The sequence below is a fragment of the Berghia stephanieae genome, chromosome 9, assembly GCF_034508935.2.
Source record: "Berghia stephanieae isolate SIO BIC M18660-M18661 chromosome 9, UCSD_Bste_1.3, whole genome shotgun sequence".
In the NCBI taxonomy this organism is placed as follows: domain Eukaryota; kingdom Metazoa; phylum Mollusca; class Gastropoda; order Nudibranchia; family Aeolidiidae; genus Berghia; species Berghia stephanieae.
The window spans coordinates 2,357,816-2,377,920 of record NC_088368.1 but is presented as its reverse complement, the minus strand read 5'-3'; the positions used below and the strand labels follow the sequence as shown (position 1 = coordinate 2,377,920).

At 37.0% G+C, this 20,105-nt stretch overlaps 1 protein-coding gene across 1 annotated transcript; it reads left to right on the top strand.

The window, feature by feature from the left end:
- Positions 1–3,087: 3,087 nt before the first annotated feature.
- LOC144979486 (uncharacterized) lies at positions 3,088–20,105 on the top strand. The gene is made up of 3 exons (XM_078926164.1): positions 3,088–3,368; positions 6,569–10,563; positions 13,367–20,105. Exons 2-3 carry the CDS (start codon positions 6,594–6,596, stop codon positions 13,582–13,584), a joined length of 4,188 nt encoding a protein of 1,395 aa, XP_078782290.1. The 5' UTR covers positions 3,088–3,368; positions 6,569–6,593; the 3' UTR covers positions 13,585–20,105.

Sequence of the window (20,105 nt, the reverse complement as noted above, 5' to 3'; positions counted from 1 at the left end):
TTCTTTTTTCTTCTTCTTCTTTTTCTTTTTCTTTCTTTTTTCTTCTTTTCTTCTTCTTCTTTACTGATTTTTATATGATGATTATTATGATTATTATTATTATATTATTAGACTATTATTATATATATTATTCATCTTCTTTCTTCTTCTTCTTCTTCTTCTTCTTCTTCTTCTTTCTTCTTCTTCTTCTTCTTCTTCTTCTTCTTCTTCTTCTTCTTCTTCTTCTTCTTCTTCTTCTTCTTCTTCTTCTTCTTCTTCTTCTTCTTCTTCCTTTTCTTCCTCTTCCTCCTCCTTCTCCCCTCCTTCCTTATCCTCCGTTGTTGCTGTGGTTGTTGTTGTTGTTTTATTGTTGTTGTTGTTGTTGTTGTGGTGGTTGTTATTGTTGTTGTGGTTGAATTGTTTAATTGACTGCTATGCTTTGTGATTACGATTATCAGTATTACTATTCTATGGATCAAGTAAAATTCATCTATTTATCATTAGCTGTCGGGTTTGGTTTGGTTGTTCTTGTTGTTTTTGGTTGTTATCTGTTTGTTGTTTATCTTTTCTTCTCGGTAAACATTGGGAAGCGATGATGATGATGATGCAGTTTAGTGAGAATTACTCATAAACACGGACCAAAAATAAAAAACCAATAACAAAGGCCTGAGTGACATCAATTCACACTATCTATAGATAGTTCGAAGATGACGTCACTCAGGCCTTTGTTATTGTATTTTGCCATCCGCGTTTGTGAATGATTCTCACTAAACTGTATTAACCCGACTATAAACGTTCAAGGTTACACCAGTTTTGTGTGTTGGTCCGTTATACTTCCGGATGGCAATGTTATGAGTTTCTTAGCCAAGCGCAAACTATTTATAGATAGTATGCGCATGGCTAAGACGTTCAGAACTTTGCCATCCGGAAGTATAACGGACCAACACACAAAACTGTGTGTAACCTTGAACGTTTATAGTCGGGTTAATACAGTTTAGTGGGAAGTACTCATAAACGAGGATGGCAAAAAACAATAGCAAAGACCTGAGTGACGTCATCTTCGAACTATCTATAGATAGAATTAAGTTGACGTCACTCTGGTCTCTGTTATTGTTTTTTGCCATCAGCGTTTGTGAGTAATTCTCACTAAACTGTATTAAGCAGACTATAAAAGTTCATGATTACACAAAGTTTCATGTGTTGGTCCGTCATACTTCCGGATGGCAATGTTATGAGCTTCTTAGCCAAGCGCATACTATCTATAGAAGACACAGCAAGTACCTCCCTGCCCACAACGGGAGATCAGGAACCCCACCCAGTATTCGATCCCGAAAAAAACGGGTGTTTTCATGTGTGATGTCCTCTTAACAGTGTTCACTGTGCTAGACACAACCAAGGGACATAATCCATGAAAACGCATTCATCAATGATGAAGATTTTTCACTTTGGTGATATCAACTCATAATTCAAATACAAACCCACATTGGTGATTTCGCCCTTGATCTTAGTCAATGTGTCCACAAATTGAAGAATGAGACATTTATCAGAAGACAAGACGTTTACTACCGAGTCCCGAAGCAACAGCCTTGCCAAGCTGTTGACCAAATAAATGACTTTCCTGTGGAATTCGCCTGTAGATTTTTGACCAATCAAAACGCGGAATTTATGACACACCCACTTCCTCGCTCGGACAAATATACAACTGGTTGTTTACAAACATTAGAGTGATGGAATTTGGTATCACACGCTATTTTTGTTTCGAGAGCTTGTTGTGTGATTAATTAACCAGTAGATTTTTGACCAATCAAAACATGGAATTTGTGGCACACCCTCACACGTGCTCGGACAAACATAGTTGTTTGTTTATAAACAGAAACGTGAATGAAATCGACCAATCACTGATGATTGTTATTGTCTTTATACTGCCAAATGGGTGACTAGTTATCACACGATTTCCTTGATCAGATTATAAACGTTTAAATTTACACATAGATTTCTGTGTTAGTTCTATTGATCAATCGGTAGAACAGTGGGTATTTTACTTTAACACATACCATTGATAGTAAAACCTGTGTAGTTTGCTGTGTATACCAATCACTTCCATTGTTTACATTATGACGATTTTCCGAGAGGCGTGGTTATCTACCAGTCTATTATCACTAGATTCGATCAATCAGAATATAAATGTGAACGGTTGCACATAGTTTTCTGTGAGGGACTATCCTAGTGCGTATTTCACTTAATAGCACACAATCGATGGTCACACCGTGTGATTTGCTAAGTTTTACATTCAGACGACTGTCCGATGGGCGTGGTCATGTTCCCGTTCTCTATGTGCCTATTAGGTGTTACCTCTGCTAAATCTATTTTAACACAATGATCTTTTCCTTTCTTTTTTCTTTTTTTTTTTTTTTTGTCATGACCTCAAATTTGATTAATCTTAAAAGGGCGGTGGTGTCTAAGATTGAATAGAAATTAGCTGAATATGGAATTTCAATCGAAACGTTTTGATGTGTGGGTATGAGTTGTAAGCATAAAAAATAACAAACTTAAAAAAGAGCTACTGTATTAATATTTGGTGTTTAGATAACATACTTACACCACCCGCCAGCCAAATTAAACATACTGTGTGTAACCTTTAACCTTTACAGTCTGATTGATTTAATACTCTTCAATAGTCGTAACGTCACTTCCTTCCAAATGACGCATGGTAACTTAGTAACACTGGCTCTAAACTATCGGAACAATGGCGGACGCCCGTATGAAATATTTCTCCAGCGAGCATAGAAGCGTTTCCATAGGAAAAAAACCCACATAAATTTGATCATGTTTTGACTTTTACACATTCTGATCACAGGGCATATGAAAAGTTCTAGCAAGCATGAAGAATAAAAAGTAATGATTTTCATTGTTTAGAACCAAGATGGCCGCCGTTGCCGGGCAGCGTGACATCAGACTACTGAATCCAATTTAGTGAGAACTTATCATTAAAAATAATCACAAAAAGCTCAGTGATGGCTTTTGTTCATTCTTTTGTTTTTTTAAAGGGAAAAGTCGCAAGTGTTATTGTCTGAAATTTTGAATTGTGGACATCAGCCATAATAGTTCACAACACATTTAAGCTGAGATCTGTGAACACATTTCACGTGAAGACATTTGCGCAAAGGACAAGCTTTTGTCGTCACTTGGCAATTTGAAGTCAGCGGATGAGGATCGCTGTTTTAACATCATTTTTCATATTTTATGCGTAAAACAGCGAAATCTGTGACGAAAATGTTGTGATACCAGGCTTCTCAAGTCAATTTTAAATGGTTTTAAAAACATCTAGATTTTATATTTCGTTTATATTTTATGTTTCGTTGGTTTTAATTCGGAAACCGACAGTTTTGGTAAGTACCATAATATTTTGTAATTTATTCGTTGCACAAGAATTAATGGCAACATTGCCAAAATTGAAATTGGTTGTTTTTTCCGCAACTTCCTAGCACTGGCTTTGCTTTATTCAATTTATCTATTTTTTAAATAAATATTTGTATCTTAATTCAAACAATTTTTAAAAATCCCCTCTTTAAGCGTGTTGTGAAATAACGGAAGTCCTTCCAAATAAAGATCTGAAAAAGTGCCAGAAACGGTGCCAAAGCAAAGAAAAATACAAGAAGGAAAAAAAATCACAAAAAATCAGGTCTGACTCCACCCCCCGCCCCCCCCCCCCATTCCGCCTCTCGTCCCCAGTCGAGGAAGACGTCCTGATTTTTTGAGATGTTTTTTTATACTTTTTTCGTGTTTTTCCGACTTTTTTCGTGTTTTTCCGACTTTTTTCCGACTGTTTTTCCGCAAGTTCCTAGCACTGGCTTCGCTTTATTAATTGTATCTATTAGGTTAAAAAATATTTATTATATTTATATCAATTTAAAGGCTGGTGGTTTGGGAGAGAGGGGGGAAGTACTTTTTTTTTCTTTCCGACGGTACTTTTGCCCTTCACCGCTAGGAACTTACAGAAAGACTCCCCTTTTTCATATCTTTATCTTACACTCCACCAGTGCCTGCCCCCCCCCCCCCCCCCCATTCTCAATTTGATATTTTTAGCACCACAACTAGCTTGACGTAAATTGGAATTCATTTCTGATCTTTCAGTTTTACACACAAGAACTTACGGTACATTGAACGTGTTCCATTTCGTGGCCTCTTACACAGGAAGGTCTCTGAAATCTACTGTAGTCTGTCTACCTGTTGGTTGTCTACCCCTGTGTTACGGTGTTCCCTTGTCCAATATTTTTGTACGTCTGCTTTTTAAACTATTAATTTTGCTTCTTAGCCCTTCAGAGTCATTACGACCATGGATCCGGACGTTATCCCGGTTTAAAAGCGTGAAAAGGACAATAGCAATTGCTTGCTACCATTTGGATAGGACTCTGATCTAGTCTATCTCAAAATACTTTCCGCCAGATCAGACCCAGCAACCCAATCACTTTTGGGTGGACATAATGAGGGGTCAGAAAAAAAATCTCGACCTCGCCCAGGATTGATCTCGGACCCTTTACTTGCAAAGCGAATGCTCGACCTAGCCAATAAGACCTCATTATGCTCTGACATACTTGTAGTAACTACCGTGATTGCCAGACTCTAATTATGGTCTCATTGTTGTGTATTGAAAATACTCTCTGGGTGGGCTTCCCGACCTCCTCCCATAGTGGGCAGGCAGGTACATCCTGCGTCTTTTATCCCCCTACATCTATCTTCCCAACTTGCTTTGTCTTGGAATGAGATTACTTGGTTTTCTCCTGCCCCTGGCCGGATACCCTGGCTGAGGGAAACAATCAACTTTTTATTTTAGAGTTTTGGAAGATATTTTTTGTCTTCTAAAGCACCTCTCTGTTATGCACTGTATTATGTTTTGATTACGTATTATATTGTGATTTGTAAATATGAGAGTGTATTCCTCTTAGTTGGGACCTGTGCTTGTGTCTGGATGAGACTTTTAGGTGATCTTAAACTAAGTACTTTGATAGTGTGCTCTTGGAATCTACATCTGTTTCCTATTTGAACCAGTTCCCCTTTGTCTCACCTTTTCTTGGGTGCTTTAATTGTAATTCTAGAATGTTTTACTTTCCCATTTTCTCCATTTTTACTGGCGCTATGACCTTAATGTGTTGCAAGCGCCATAAAACCTTTAAAAGCAACCAAAAAAAATAATAGAAAGGCCAAGGAAACAGGGAAACGTACACTTAGTTTTGCTTATAATTCGTGATTTTCTAATCTGACATATCTAGATGAAAGTGCCAAATGTTTCATTTTGATGGTTTACATTATTAGCCAGTTGATTAGTATACGATTACTTATTTCATGGGAGAATTTCCAGATGCGTCCGCCACTTACGTCACAATTATGCGGCTATGTGGTCTTACGGTATAACACTTGCTTTCGGATCGGAAGGTCCAGGATTCGAACCTCTCTCGGCGCATAGTTGAGTCCTTGGAAAAGGCTCTTTACTTACATTCTCTCACCTCACTCAGGTGAAAAATGAGTACATGGCCGCCGTCAACAGCGTTGTCTCTGAAAAAGATTGTAATATCGCCTTTCTACAGGTTTCGTGTTGCTGCTGGTCTTGGACCCTTTGAAAATAGATTTGAGCACGTTTAGCGGATATTGCTCTTATATAAAAGCTCGTTATAAGTTTATAATTAGTAGTTGCGAACCTTGCCATTTCTGACTGGGGTAATTGATCTCTCACAGAGTTCAGAAAGGCCAAAGACGTCTTCTATACACCCCTATATGTGTTTTCCAACTTGTTTCTTCGTCTTTGTCTTGTGCGGCTATGTGGTCTTGTGGTATGACACTCGCTTTCGGATTGGAAGGTCCTGGGTTCGAGCCTCGCGCTCGGCGCATAGTTCGAGTCCTTAGAAAAGGCTCTTTACTCCCTTTCTCTCACCGTACTCAGGTGTAAAATGAGTAACTGGCCATTAACAGCGTTGTCTTTATCTGAAAAATTGTAATATCTCCTAACAGGCGTCATGTCTCGTTTTCTATGTTACATGTTGATGTGGTCAGAGACCCTTTATAAAGCGCTTTGAGCAGATTTAGTTGATATTGCGCTATTTAAAAACTCACTTTTGGGATCCTATGCATGTCTATGGATGAAACATTTATAGATGATCTCAAATTAAGTAATCTGATAGAGTGCTCTTGGAATATACATCTGTTTCCTATAGATAGTATGCGCTTGGCTAAGAAGCTCATAACATTGCCATCCGGAAGTATAACGGACCAACACACAAAACTGTATCCATGAACGTTTATAGTCGGGTTAATACAAATCAGTGAGCATTACTCATAAACGCGGATGGCAATAACAAAGACTTGAATGGCGTCATCTTCGAAATATCTATATCTACTATTCCCCTTTGTATTACTGTTTCTCGTGTGCTGTCATTTGTAAATTTTAGATTGTGGAACGAATTTTTATTTTATTTTAAAACTTAAATTTAAAAATCTTAGATTTTGTATTTATGAACAGTTTTTCTCTAAACCTTTCTGGTCTTTCCTGATAATAGAGAAAATAAATGTTGAATTTGAATTCTTGTTTTCACAGACATTTTACACAAAAATAGCCCAAAATGGAGATGAATAAAACATGCGTAGACGGAAATAAAAAGGCAAATAGCAAGAAAGCAAAAACTTCCGAAGCTCTTAGAGCTTTTATCAAATTGATTCAAAAACCTGGCAAGAAAAAATCGGACCATTCACACGATAATGATGATAATGAACAATCTGGTAACTCCATCATCAGCACGCAGCACAGTGAGTCTAACCTCGATTTGCTAGGTAAAAAACGGATCTCACGAAGTTGGAGTCGTTTTAAGCTATGGGCACACAATAAAAATGACGCCGGTTTGAAAAAGGACGTGGTGGTGAATTCCAAATTAGCCCACAATGTACACGATAAATCTGAAAACGTCAACAAGACGGATGGATGTTGTACTGAGAATGGCCAATCTGGTATCAATGACTTGAATAATGATATTGCTGACGATGACGACGTGTTTTTCAACGACAGTTATTTCGAAGACGACTATACAGAGGATTACAGCGGAAGTACCAGTAGTGGTGGATACGGTGATGTCTACAGATGTTGTGACGAACCGGAAGCTTTCTTTGACCAGGCTTTCGATGACGGCATGGACATCTTCTACCCTTATCACAACAATCTCAACTCACTCGAGTCCACCGATAAAGATTACAATAAGATTATCCCAGAATGCATGATAAAGCCAGTTTTTCCGGAATTTCCCGATAAAGATTTCGAAAGTAAAAGCAATAGATATCGACGCTACTCGATGCCTTGTGATCTGTCACGAGTAAATTTGATGGACTTGAATTGCAATGTCTGTACATGCAAAGAGTTGTCAAGGAACAAAAGGGAGACGAGAAGATTAAAGTCTTGTGGTGAAAACACGGCATTGAGATGTGATGAAAAAGCTGTAAATCTAGAACGTTATTCAGACATTGTAAAGGAATCAAAGGGTGCTACACACGAACGTCTCTTAGGATCACAACCACCCAATTCTATAAACAAAATACCAATCTCGAACGAATGGCACGAGCATATCAAAACAAATTTACCAGTACAGGGGGAATCACCCGTGTCAAATTTAGGCTCCAAAAGCACTATTTGCGATAATCCAACCCCTACAGTTCAAGCAGAATGTAAATCTACAGAGTTGACAAATAGCACACCAGAAAATACAGCTTCGTTTTTCGATACAAAATTTAAATCTCTAGTAAATTTAGAAACTCAACGATCATCAAACCCTCCAACTGATGTCAGATTTCAATCACAATCAAATCAGTTTCCATTCTTGTCATCGGAAATATTAGTCCAGTCTAACACAGCGATGCCACGTGACGAAAATGAAAACGTCATCCATCACACAGGTCGTCGCCATTCTAGCCATGGAAGTCTTGAGTCTGGGTACGTGACATCAAGCAGGGCCTCGTCCACATCCAATCCAATATCCCCAACTATTCATGATGCGCCTTTTCTACAATTGAACGATGCGCCCTCTCAACAAACACCCGATGCGCCTTCTCCGTTTTCAATTCCGTCTTTTGAACAATTTCCAAATTTCCAAACGAGCAGTCTGGCATCTCGGTCTACAAGAAACCTCACCACGCCCGTTCAAAAATGCAAATCTAGCTCGCGTTCAGTGCCGGCAATGAATAATCACGTGACACCCCTGCACAAACTCCACTCTGGAAAGCCTCTATCCCCGTATTCACGTAACGCTCTAGACGGCATCATCACTGCTGACTCTAAAAAGCCACGCCCAACTCCAAGGCGAACTCTCAAACCAAAATACATTTTCTCTCCGACGTCCCCAGGCACCTTGTTAGCTAGAACTGCTTCAGATTTCAAAACCGTCCCAGAACTCGATTTACTTGCGGCCTGTGACGAAAGCACAAGATCAGAATCAAAAACGAATGCAGAGCCATCTGCCAGAGCAAAAATTACGAGGGTCAACACAGACGAAACATTACAGCAAAGGCTAAAAATAGACGTAAATGTTGATAGAGACAATGTAATTTCTGATGATAAAACTATCAAATCGAACCCGGTAAATATCAATTTGAACGTATCCGTCAGCATAGTTGACCTGGACCAGAATCCTAGAAAACCAATTTGTACAGGGGAGAACCAACACCTCGGTTCTTTATCTAGCCTACCAGTTTCCCCGCCACCCCGAGACCTTCCGCCTCTTTCCCACCAACCCTCTCCGTCGACTCCAATCGATGCGTCACAAACACCCGCGCCACGAGCCCCAACAATAGCGGATTTTCTAAATGAAATGGTCGTTACCTCCCCTTTCGGAAAGACAATGCGTCCAATTTGTACGAGTTCCCCGCTTCCAAACAAATACGTTTCCAAAATAAATAAACGCCAAACCGCTTCTGCTATCATTACAACTAACCGCACGTCATCTGCCAATAATATCAATACGCCATTGAACAGGCAAGCAAGTTTAGAATTATCTCCCTTTTCACCGGTTCAAATTAATTGCAAGAAATTGGCATCTCCGTCATTCCGTCCAAAGAAAACTCCAAATAAAATGAGAGAGAACAAAACAGACAAAGATGAGCGTTCCAATTCTGAGAGACGGAAAAGACTTGTTAAACGAAAATCGGCCAGAACGCGTTTGAATTTCGACGGAAAAGATGTGACTGATAAACTGAAAGAGAAAGACAATGGAAAAATATCGGACACTAGCATTCCAAATGTCCATCTCCCAATATCTGGAGACTACGTTCTGCTGAAAAGAATCGCCGAAAATATTGTCATGAGATGTCCGAATCGAGAGTTTATCCATTCCTGGGTAGATGTACCGGCTTTGATGGAAAACGTCAATAGTGAATTTGGCAAGATTATGAAATCCGACCTGTTCAAATCGAAACTGATAATCCGGGTTTCCCATTTAAAAGAAAAGATTAAAAACGATTCAAGACGTATTTTGTCCAGCTTGACGATTGACAATTGTATTGACGTTGTCTTCATGTCGTTTCTCGTTCAAGATCTCGAAAGAATTTCAGCCAGTTTGGATTTTGTCTTTGAGAATCTTCCTCGTGTGGTTCAAAAACACTCGCATCTATCCAACCTCGCACCGGAAGTAATCATGTTGTTGCTATGCAACAAACGCACCATCGTCAAAAACAACCAGGGATTTTTTCTGCCGTATTTGCAATGTGAAAAGGAAGTGTTGAAGGCTGTGGTGAAATACGTTGAATCTCTACAGAAAAAAACACGAGGCATGTCCACGACTTCGGTTAATCGTGTCAAAAACTTACTCTCAATCGTGGCAGATCCTCGTGTCCTCGTCACCAACGCGTCTGTGGCAGATAAAAGGCTACTCAAAGAATCCCAGTTGTCTGATGCGGGTAGCAGCTGCAGTCAATCACAACCAGAAAACGGCAATTCCCACCGTCAAGCCATTTCCAAAAAGCCACCGCCACCGCGTAAAGCGCACAGCATGAAATTCACAATTTCAAGCTCTTCTCACGGAAGCAACAAATTCCAACATTATCTCTTTCAGCCTTTTATATCATCCAGCATCCAAAGCCTTGACGAGATTGGATGTTCAAAAGGAACTTTCAACGAAAAAGCTTCACTGATTTCCATGGATGAAATAACCAATGAGGATTACGTTCTCAGAAAATTGTATTTCTCTTACCGACGATGCCACACGACCAACGTGCCGTACGTTACAAAGATCGGGATGCAATACTCGCACAAAGGAAATAAGAAAACGCTGTTCATCACAAAATCCGAACCAATGAACGCTTTGCCAAACGACCCTGTATTCGAAAACGATCTGAGCAAGAACGATAGACAAGACCTAAAGCTGAAACCTCACATATCGCCAATTATGGATATGGGCGCAGATACAAGGAATACCTCTGGTGATTGGGCTGATGCGGGTTTGATCCGTCACTCTATGAAAGGTGTGTCGATTGAGGAGACCGTGGTGAAAAAGGCGGCTGTGATACTGAAGACTGGTGAACACATAACATCTCTCTCCGTCCTGGGACAACGAGGTAAGTTTTATTCCCTGCATGTCCTTTCCATAAGATAATCTATCAAGATGGTTTTTTTTTTTTGTAAATTACGAAATCGTCATCATCATCATCGTAAATAAATAACAAAGTCGTCATCACTATCATCGTAAATAAATAACGAAATCAACACTATCATCGTAAATAAATAACGAAATCAACACTATCATCGTAAATAAATAACGAAATTAACACTACCACCGTAAATAAATAACGAAATTAACACAATCGTAATAATAACGAAATTAACACTATCATCGTAAATAAATAACGAAATCCAACACTATCATCGTAAATAAATAACGAAATTAACACTATCATCGTAAATAAATAACGAAATTAACACTATCATCGTAAATAAATAACGAAATTAACACTATCATCGTAAATAAATAACGAAATTAACACTACCACCGTAAATAAATAACGAAATTAACACCATTATCGTAAATAAATAACGAAATTAACACTATCATCGTAAATAAATAACGAAATTAACACTATCATCGTAAATAAATAACGAAATTAACACTATCATCGTAAATAAATAACGAAATCTAACACTATCATCGTAAATAAATAACAAATCAACACTATCATCGTAAATAAATAACGAAATTACACTATCATCGTAAATAAATAACAAATTACACTATCATCGTAAATAAATAACGAAATCAACACTATCATCGTAAATAAATAACGAAATCAACACTATCATCGTAAATAAATAACGAAATCAACACTATCATCGTAAATAAATAACGAAATCCAACACTATCATCGTAAATAAATAACGAAATTAACACTATCATCGTAAATAAATAACAAGATTAATCACTATCATCGTAAATAAATAACGAAATCAACACTATCATCGTAAATAATAACAAAAATTAACACTATCCACGTAAATAAATAACGAAATTAACACTATCATCGTAAATAGATAACGAAATTAACACTACCACCGTAAATAAATAACGAAATCAACACTATCTTCGTAAATAAATAACGAAATCAACACTATCATCGTAAATAAATAACGAAATCCAACACTATCATCGTAAATAAATAACGAAATCGCCATCTTCGAGTAAATTCCTACGAGACATAATCCTGCAAAGCAATGCGTTGAAGCCAAAGACGACGCTATGTGCGATCGGTCAGGTACCCATTTTACACCTAAGTACGGCGCCAGAATATAAAGTAAGTCCTTCCCTCCAACTGTGCGCCGCCGATGGTGGGACTTGAACCAGGAACCCTTGTACATTGGTGACACACCGCCCAAAACGTCATCGTATCCGGTAGTTTAAAAGCTAAAAAATTATTTTATAGTCACAATATTGAATATTTAATTCATTAAGGACAAAATATAAAGTTGACTCAAGTAAGATAAAATTGAATCAGTACTTTCTAGCCATTTTAACATTGAGCATTTGGGTCAACCCGACATGATTGTGATTCGAGGCTGTAGATTTTTCTTTTCATAAAAATTTACTACTGGCCATTTCTGTGAGGTTGGGATTTTCCTGTCGCATATTATAAAGAAATAGAAAATATATAAAATTCCGTTTATTCATCCCAAAGGGGAAATTTGTCTTTAGGGTCTATTCAAAGGGAAGACCGGAATAACCCAGGCGTCAGCCGCAGTGCGGCGCCGCAAAATGAGCCAGGGCGAGGTGATTTGCTCTAAGCCACATGACGAGGCGGGTAGTCGAACTCGGTACCTTTCGGATACGAAGCTTAGATCGTACCGCTGAGCCACGCTGCATTTCTGTGAGGTTGGGGTTTAGCTGTCACCTATTAGAACAGTTTTGTGTTCCCCCAAAAAGCAGATATAAATCCTGAAAGCAACATGCACCATTATCTCCAATCAATAGGTATATAGATATTGAAATTCTTCGAATTCTTGATATAAATATTTTGCAAAAGGCCCCAAACGACATGCGCTTATTCACATACTAACTTACTTACTTATCCGAAACAGCGACCACCTGAGCTCTAGCCCTTCGGTTTTGTGCCATTACGTAGAAGTTAGACGTCTTTTGCGCTTATTCACATGATGTGCACATAGGCACCCAGTAATGGGAGCGATCTATATTCATGTTTTCGTCCAGCCAAGTCATCAATCACATGATTTGTTGCTGTCCAACGATTGGATATTTCTTCAGAAATGTAAACACGCTGCTTTGTTTATGAATGTTGTAAACATACATGTGTCAAGCTGAACAAAATGACCAAGCAGGATTTTAGATATTTCAAAAACTGAACACTTTTCACTATGTGGGTCACTTTGAGCACATATTGCAAAGTGACCAATGACCTCGAGCACATTGAAATGTAATATAGATCATGCCCATCATATTTTTTACGGAACAGGCATTCGATTAAAAAAGAGACTATGTTGTCTTGTGGTATGACACTCGCTTTCGGATCGGAAGGTCCTGGGTTCGATTCGAGCCTCGCTCGACGCATAGTTGTTTCCTCTCTTTACTCATATTCTCTCACCTTACTCAGGTGTAAAATTACTACATGGCCGTTAGCAGCTTTGTCTCTGTCCGAAAAAAAATATTGTAATATTACCTAACAGGCGTCATGTCACGTCCTACATATTAAGTGTTGTTGGTGGCCAGGGATCATTTGTAAAGCGCTTTGAGTATGTTTAGTGGACATTGCGCTATATAAAAGCTCCAATTTTTTTTCAAGGTCAAGTTTTAAAATATCTTTATAACTCTACATTGATCTTCAAATCTTATCAATATTTGGTTCTGATTTTTTCCAGCACTGCACAATGTCGAGATAGTGACCAACACCGGGCGGTGTATCAGGGCCCACGGGATTCAAGACGCTCCATCAGACGCTAAGTGGGTTGCCATCGCAACGCCAAACGGAAATTCCCCGTTCTGCTTGCACGCCATCTACGGAGACCTCTACAAGTCTGCTTCCGGCCGCTCAAACATCCGGGACGTTGGCGCTCTTTGGATTTCTGCCAGACTGTAACGCATGAACGATTGATGTAGGTTGATATGACGTCAGATATGATGGTCAGTTCTTTGACTCCCGATGTCGTCGATAAAGTAATTGTATTGTGAATGATTTTTTCCTATATTATGTTATATTATGTAAACAGTAACAGACTCACGATATTTGCTAATGCATGATATTGGATTTATCCAAAAATATTGAACACTATTCTATGTCATCAGAAACGAGGATTATATCAATCATAAAGGAAATTATCGAAAAAGTCGGAAAAAATTGTTACATTTCATAGGTTACATTTTGTAGAAGAGCGATGATAGAGGACACGACAATGCTTGACAAAATCTGCCAGAAATAATTTCTGTAGAACTTGTAGAGTCTCCTATTTACAGATTGGACTAGTTAATAAAATGCATCGGATATTTTACTTAGGATATTTTTAAATAATTGCAAAATATCGCTCGTTTGATGTAATAGGAAATGGATGCAAGATTTATAGGAATGTTTTAGCTTTTGAATCGCAGTGATTTTAGCATAAGCGTATCTAACAGTTAAGGAAATCTTACAAACCACAAACAATTGGTGGTGATTGGTCTACGAAGTCACGTGATTTTCTGGAGAAAAAAAAAGATTTCTAGACAATCACATATTTCCATCTTCTGGAAAAATAGAATTTGAAAAATAGCATAGATTTGTTTTAAAATACAGTGGCAGGCCGTCAAGAGATTGATATGATAGTAAAGACTGAAATGGGTTCGAATCCAATTCTCATACAGGGTTTCCGGGGGTCCATGTTGAATGTAGTATCTTTAGTGTAATTGCTTGTGTTTTTATCATCTGGATGGGTGTCTGTCTATGTCTATGTGAAACATTGTTGTATTGTCGCCTGGACAGGTGGATGTATTTATTTGAGCGCACACAATCTAAAAGTGTAGATATCGCCGTAAAATACCAAAAAAAACTACCTCTTCGTTATTTATTTATTTCTAATTATTCACCGACTTGATTACTAGAAGACCAAGCTATTCCAAGAACCGAACCGAACCAGAAATGACATGGGACGGGTCTTTTAGTGATGCAAGTCGGTGTGTGTATTTTAGTCATACGCATTTCTGAATTACAGTAATACTCTTTCGTCTCCTTTCGATAATCCGTGAACCTCATTAGCATGCAGCATCTAGAGGGACCATTTCACTTGCTGTGATCTAGTCACTTTGGTTAACATTTACAATATTCAGTTCTTTACTGAATTCAGTTTGGTTGTACAATATTTCATTGCCTCTTGTATATTAAGGCTTTGAACAGACATCAGTGTAATGAGTGTTACTCAATTTTTTTTAGAAATATAATTTTTTCCTGTCTTTACTCTGTTTGTCAATGGGGAAGGATTTATTGTTAGTTTTTTGTCGTAGTCTTCTAGTCGGGGTCATTAATCTGGCGTTTATATTACAATATTACATATCGGATGCCCGTCGATCTAAAAAGTCAACAATACCATTTCTAATATCAATGCCTGTTCTTTAGTCAAAACAAGAAACGACACGTAGCTTATTATGACAATTGTTAAACAAACGCCAGGTTGTGATTTCATATTAGCTACGTTTGTCACTGATGTTGTGACGCATTACACCCTTCAACAATATTCGCGAATCTTTTGATAAATGTATTGTGAATTTTTTATCCTTCCCGTCTTCCTTCACTTTATCCATAAAGCAAATTTCAAAAGATAAAGTGAAGAAAATACGCTTATGCTTTCATTACCTGTGAGTAAAAATTGTGATTGTAAAAATAAACATTTTAATATTGCGAATAACGATTTTATATTTTAAATATCGGATCGACTATCTTTTTACTTACTATATAATAATATATTGCCGTTAAAATATATCAACATATGTGATAAAATATCGATGTCTATGACACTATATTATAGGATGGATATCGAATGTAAATCGATTATACTAGATTCATCGACATCGCCCGTCGAATTCATGACAAAGTATATACAAATCGTTGCTATTAGTAACTATGATTTTATTTTACAAAAGCTTACTAATGTAAATATATCGATTATCAAATATCATTTTCCGTCAGGCTTACTTTGGGTTCATTGATAGAATACCAGAAAGCTACGTATTTGAAACATAAAGCTTTTAAAAGCGTGTGCATTTGTCTGTCTGTCTGTCAAGGTGTGTGCCTGTCTTTTCAATTTAGGCGTTTGAGAAATAAACTTATAATAATATTGCTATAAATAAGATATAGACACTCAAAATGAACGCGCAAGAGCACACAAAAACACATATTACACACCCGAGAAAATTGTCACACTGTACTTTATTCCGCGAGGACGAGAGACGCATGCGCACGACCAACATGACGTTCTCTCTCTAATAACTTTTCCCCCCTTGACGTCACAGACTATGGGTGACGTCCAATCAAAGGACGCTACTCTTCCGCTAATCTCATTCCCTATAGGATTTATTCCTTCTGTCAGAACTAGATCTTGCCTCCTGTTAGAAAATGTGGATTCTGTATCATAGAATTTTGACTATTACATTTTTTTACGACACTTATACGATCGAATTAGTTTTGTTTGAATAAATTATCAAATATTTTGTGTCCCCCATAATAATTTGAGATTTGAATATTTGTTGGTGTACACGTGATTTACTCGACGACATCAAAGACTTTGTCTTTATCCCCCGTTGTAGTCTTGTAAATCCGTGTATATAAATATAAGTACTACATAAACGATGCTTCACAGTTTTTGTCCTTTCGCCATAAAGTGCCTAATTTGCATATTTATTGTAAACAAGAGTCACCAGACATCAAAGATGTTTTACATTCTTTATCTCCCGTTGTTGTCTTGTATATTAATGTTTACACAACTGCACAAGGGTTTACATTTTTTTTTTTGCCTTTCACATTTGTCTTGTCAGTTTGTGCATTTGTTGTTATTTACACCTGATTTACTGAAGACCGTACATTCTGTATTCCTCGGTGTCTTGTAAATTCGTGTTTACAGTACTTCAAAAAAACAAAAAAGATGCGTTTTTCCGATTATGCCATTTAGTACATTTGTGCATTGAAAAATTTTTGTTGTTGTTGATATTAACCGTGATCTACTGTAAACAATCTATCAAAGTACTTGTTACTATTTACTATCATCATATTCTTTATCCCCCGTTGACGTCTTGTAAATTCGTGATTAAATTACTCAAGGTGCGTCTTTCGGGGTTTTTTTGGTGTTTGATTTTTTTGGCTCAATATCATTTCTTGCATTTGTGTATCTTTTGTCATGCAAATGATTTACCAGGCAACTTCAAAGATGTTTCATACATTCTTTACCCCCGTTGTTGTCTTGTAAATTCATGTATACAATACTATATCAAGTTTTATAGTTTTTGGCTTTGTTGTCTAGAAATTTTGTACACTTTTTGCTGCTATCACCACGTGATTTACCCGACATCATCAACGATGTTTCATACATTCTTTATCCCCCGTTGTTGTCTTGTAAATTCGTGTTTACAATACTACGTGATTTATTCGACATCATCAAAGATGTTTCATAATACTTTATCCACCGTGGCCTTGTAAATCCGTGTTTACACAACTCCATAACGTTTTACAGATTTTGCCTCTGTCTAGTAAATGTTGTCGTTGGTAGATTTGTTTACACGTCATTTACTGGCATCATCAAAAGACGTTTCTTACATTTTTTTATTCCCCTTTGCTGCTTTGTAAATTCGCGTTTACATAAAATATTCGTTTTTCAGGATTTTTCCTCTCAATACTTTTGTTGTACACATGCTATCGAATACTTTATTCTTTATACCCCTTGTTTTGTAAATTTGTGAATACAATTTATACTAGACCCGGTCTTCATAAAAGGTGTTTTACAATTTTTGCCCATTGTCTAGTAAACCTCTTTACATCTGTTGTACACGGATTAACACTAATCAAAATGTTTTATAGTATTTATAGATGTTATCAGTTCCTCTTTTGTCTCCCCTTTTCTTGGCCAATTTAATTATAGCTTTTTACTATCCCATTTTCTTCCTTTTTACTGGCGCTGATATGACCTTAATGTGTTGCAAGCGCCGTAAAACCCTTAAAAACAAAAACAAACAATAGATTTTATTCCCCTTTGTGTAAATTCGAGTTTACCAATACCACATAAAATATGCACTTTACAGTTTAAGTTCAGTAATTTCTAGTAAACCTGTATTTACAAATCTTATATTTCTTGCTGTACACGTGATATACTCGACATCATCAAAGATGGTTTATCCCGTCTTTATCCCCCGTTGTTGTCTTGTAAATTCGTGTATAGGTAAACATGGTTCGACTCAATATCTTGAATTTCTTTTTTGCGTATACAATTCGACACATCAAGATGTTATCGCTTACCCGTTGTTGTCTTGTAAACGTGTATGTAAAAGTTCGATCATATCATCTTGAATTGATTTTTGTTGTTACTGTATACGCAATTTACCAGACAACATCAAAGATGGTTTATCCCGTCTTTATCCCCCGTTGTTGTCTTGTAAATTCGTGTTTACATTACTACACACGTTTTACAGTTTTTGTCTCTCATAATTTGAATTGTAATTCTAGAACTTATTACTATCCCATTTTCTTCCTTTTTACTGGCGCTGATATGACCTTAATGTGTGCAAGCGCCGTAAAACCCTTCAAAACAAACAAAACAAAGGTTTCATACTACAGTCTTTATCCCCTGATGTTTAGTAGATTCGTGTATACACACGTTTGTTCCAATATCATTTTCTGTGTATATTTTGTTGCTGCTGTACATGTGATTAATCCGACATCATAGATAATTTAACACCTTCTTTATCCCACGAATTTGTAAATTTCTGTATACTATATGAAAAATCTGTTTTACAATTGTCGTCCATTGATATCAAGTAAACCTGCGTGTTTGTCGTAGTACACGTGGTTTACTCGACAACATCAAAGATGTTTTATGCATTCTTTATCCCCCGTTGTTGTCTTGTAAAATCATGTTTACATCGCTATATAAAGTTCTCGAAGTTTTTCCCCCAGTCTAGTAAACTTGTACATTTGTTGCTGTTTACTCGACGACATCAAAGATGTTTCATAAAGTCTAAATTCCCCGTTTTTGTTAGCAAATTCGTGTATGCATAACTATATGAAAAATCCGTTTGATAGTTTTGGCCAATTGATTTATTGTAAACCTGCATACTTGCTGTGTTTGTACACGTGATTTACTCGACATCATCAAAGATGTTCCATACATTCTTTATCCCCCGTTGACGTCTTGTAAAACCCGTGTACACAGAGCTACATACAAGATGTGTTTAAACATTTTGTTCCTCCAAGTCCGAGTTTATGTATGTTTTTTATTCATGATTTACAAGACATCAAAGATATGTCATACAATCTTTATCCCTCTTTCTTCACCGTGTCTTACTTTCTCTTGGGTGCTTTAATTGTAATTCTAAAACTTTTTACTATCCCATTTTCTCATTTTTACTGGCGCTGATATGACTTAAATGTATTGCAAGCGCCGTAAAACCCTTAAAAACAAAACAAGCGCCGTAAAACCCTTAAAAACAAAAACAAAAAAGTTTACATTCTTTGACCTCTGTTTTCGTCTTTGTAAATTAGTGTATAGGTATGTGTATTTTTGTCTGTATCTCACCTGAAAGCTTTAAAATAACATTTTACTGTACACTGTTTACCTGGCCAAGTCGGTTGCTCACTAATTCATTGTATATTATAATAAGAAAGAATAAAAAGAAAATATTGGCCCTTACTTTCCTAAAACAACAGAAATATTAAAACCAGAACTACTATTTGATAACCCCATTTTATTTTCGTTTGTGACAATGACAGATTTGATGTTAGAAAAGGTCAGTAGACAGCTGTACTACAAATATAAACGTATTATCTATTCCGGCAAAGATCTAGATGAGTTATTTTTGGTTCGAATATCATGATTTATAAACATTCGAGTTTATTTCTCTTAGTCTGTGTTTGTGTCTGGATGAGGCTTTCAAGGTGACCTCACACTAAATACATCCTTTCCCCTTTGTCTTGCCTTTCTCGTATACTTTTAACTGTAAATTTATATTTTTTGACTATCCCATTTCTTCGTTTTTACTGGCGCTGACATGACCTTAATGTGTTGCAAGCGCCGTAAAACCCTTAAAAACAAACCAGGCAGTGATTATTCTGATTAAAACCGTTTCACACTATCGAGATACAAGGCTAAAACAAAGTAATCAAATGTTACAAATGCTTTTAAACGCCTCAAAAATGTAAAAATAAATTATTTTTTGTCGAAATTCAAAAACGAATTCTCATTTTTAGATTTGTGTTGGTTTTATGAAAAACGAAATATTTGTCAATGAACCATTACAGGACACGTGACAGAAAACGATGTTTGAAATGAACCATTACAGGACACGTGACAGAAAACGATGTTTGAAATGAACCATTACAGGACACGTGACAGAAAACGATGTTTGATCAAATAAAAGCTTTGAAATGAA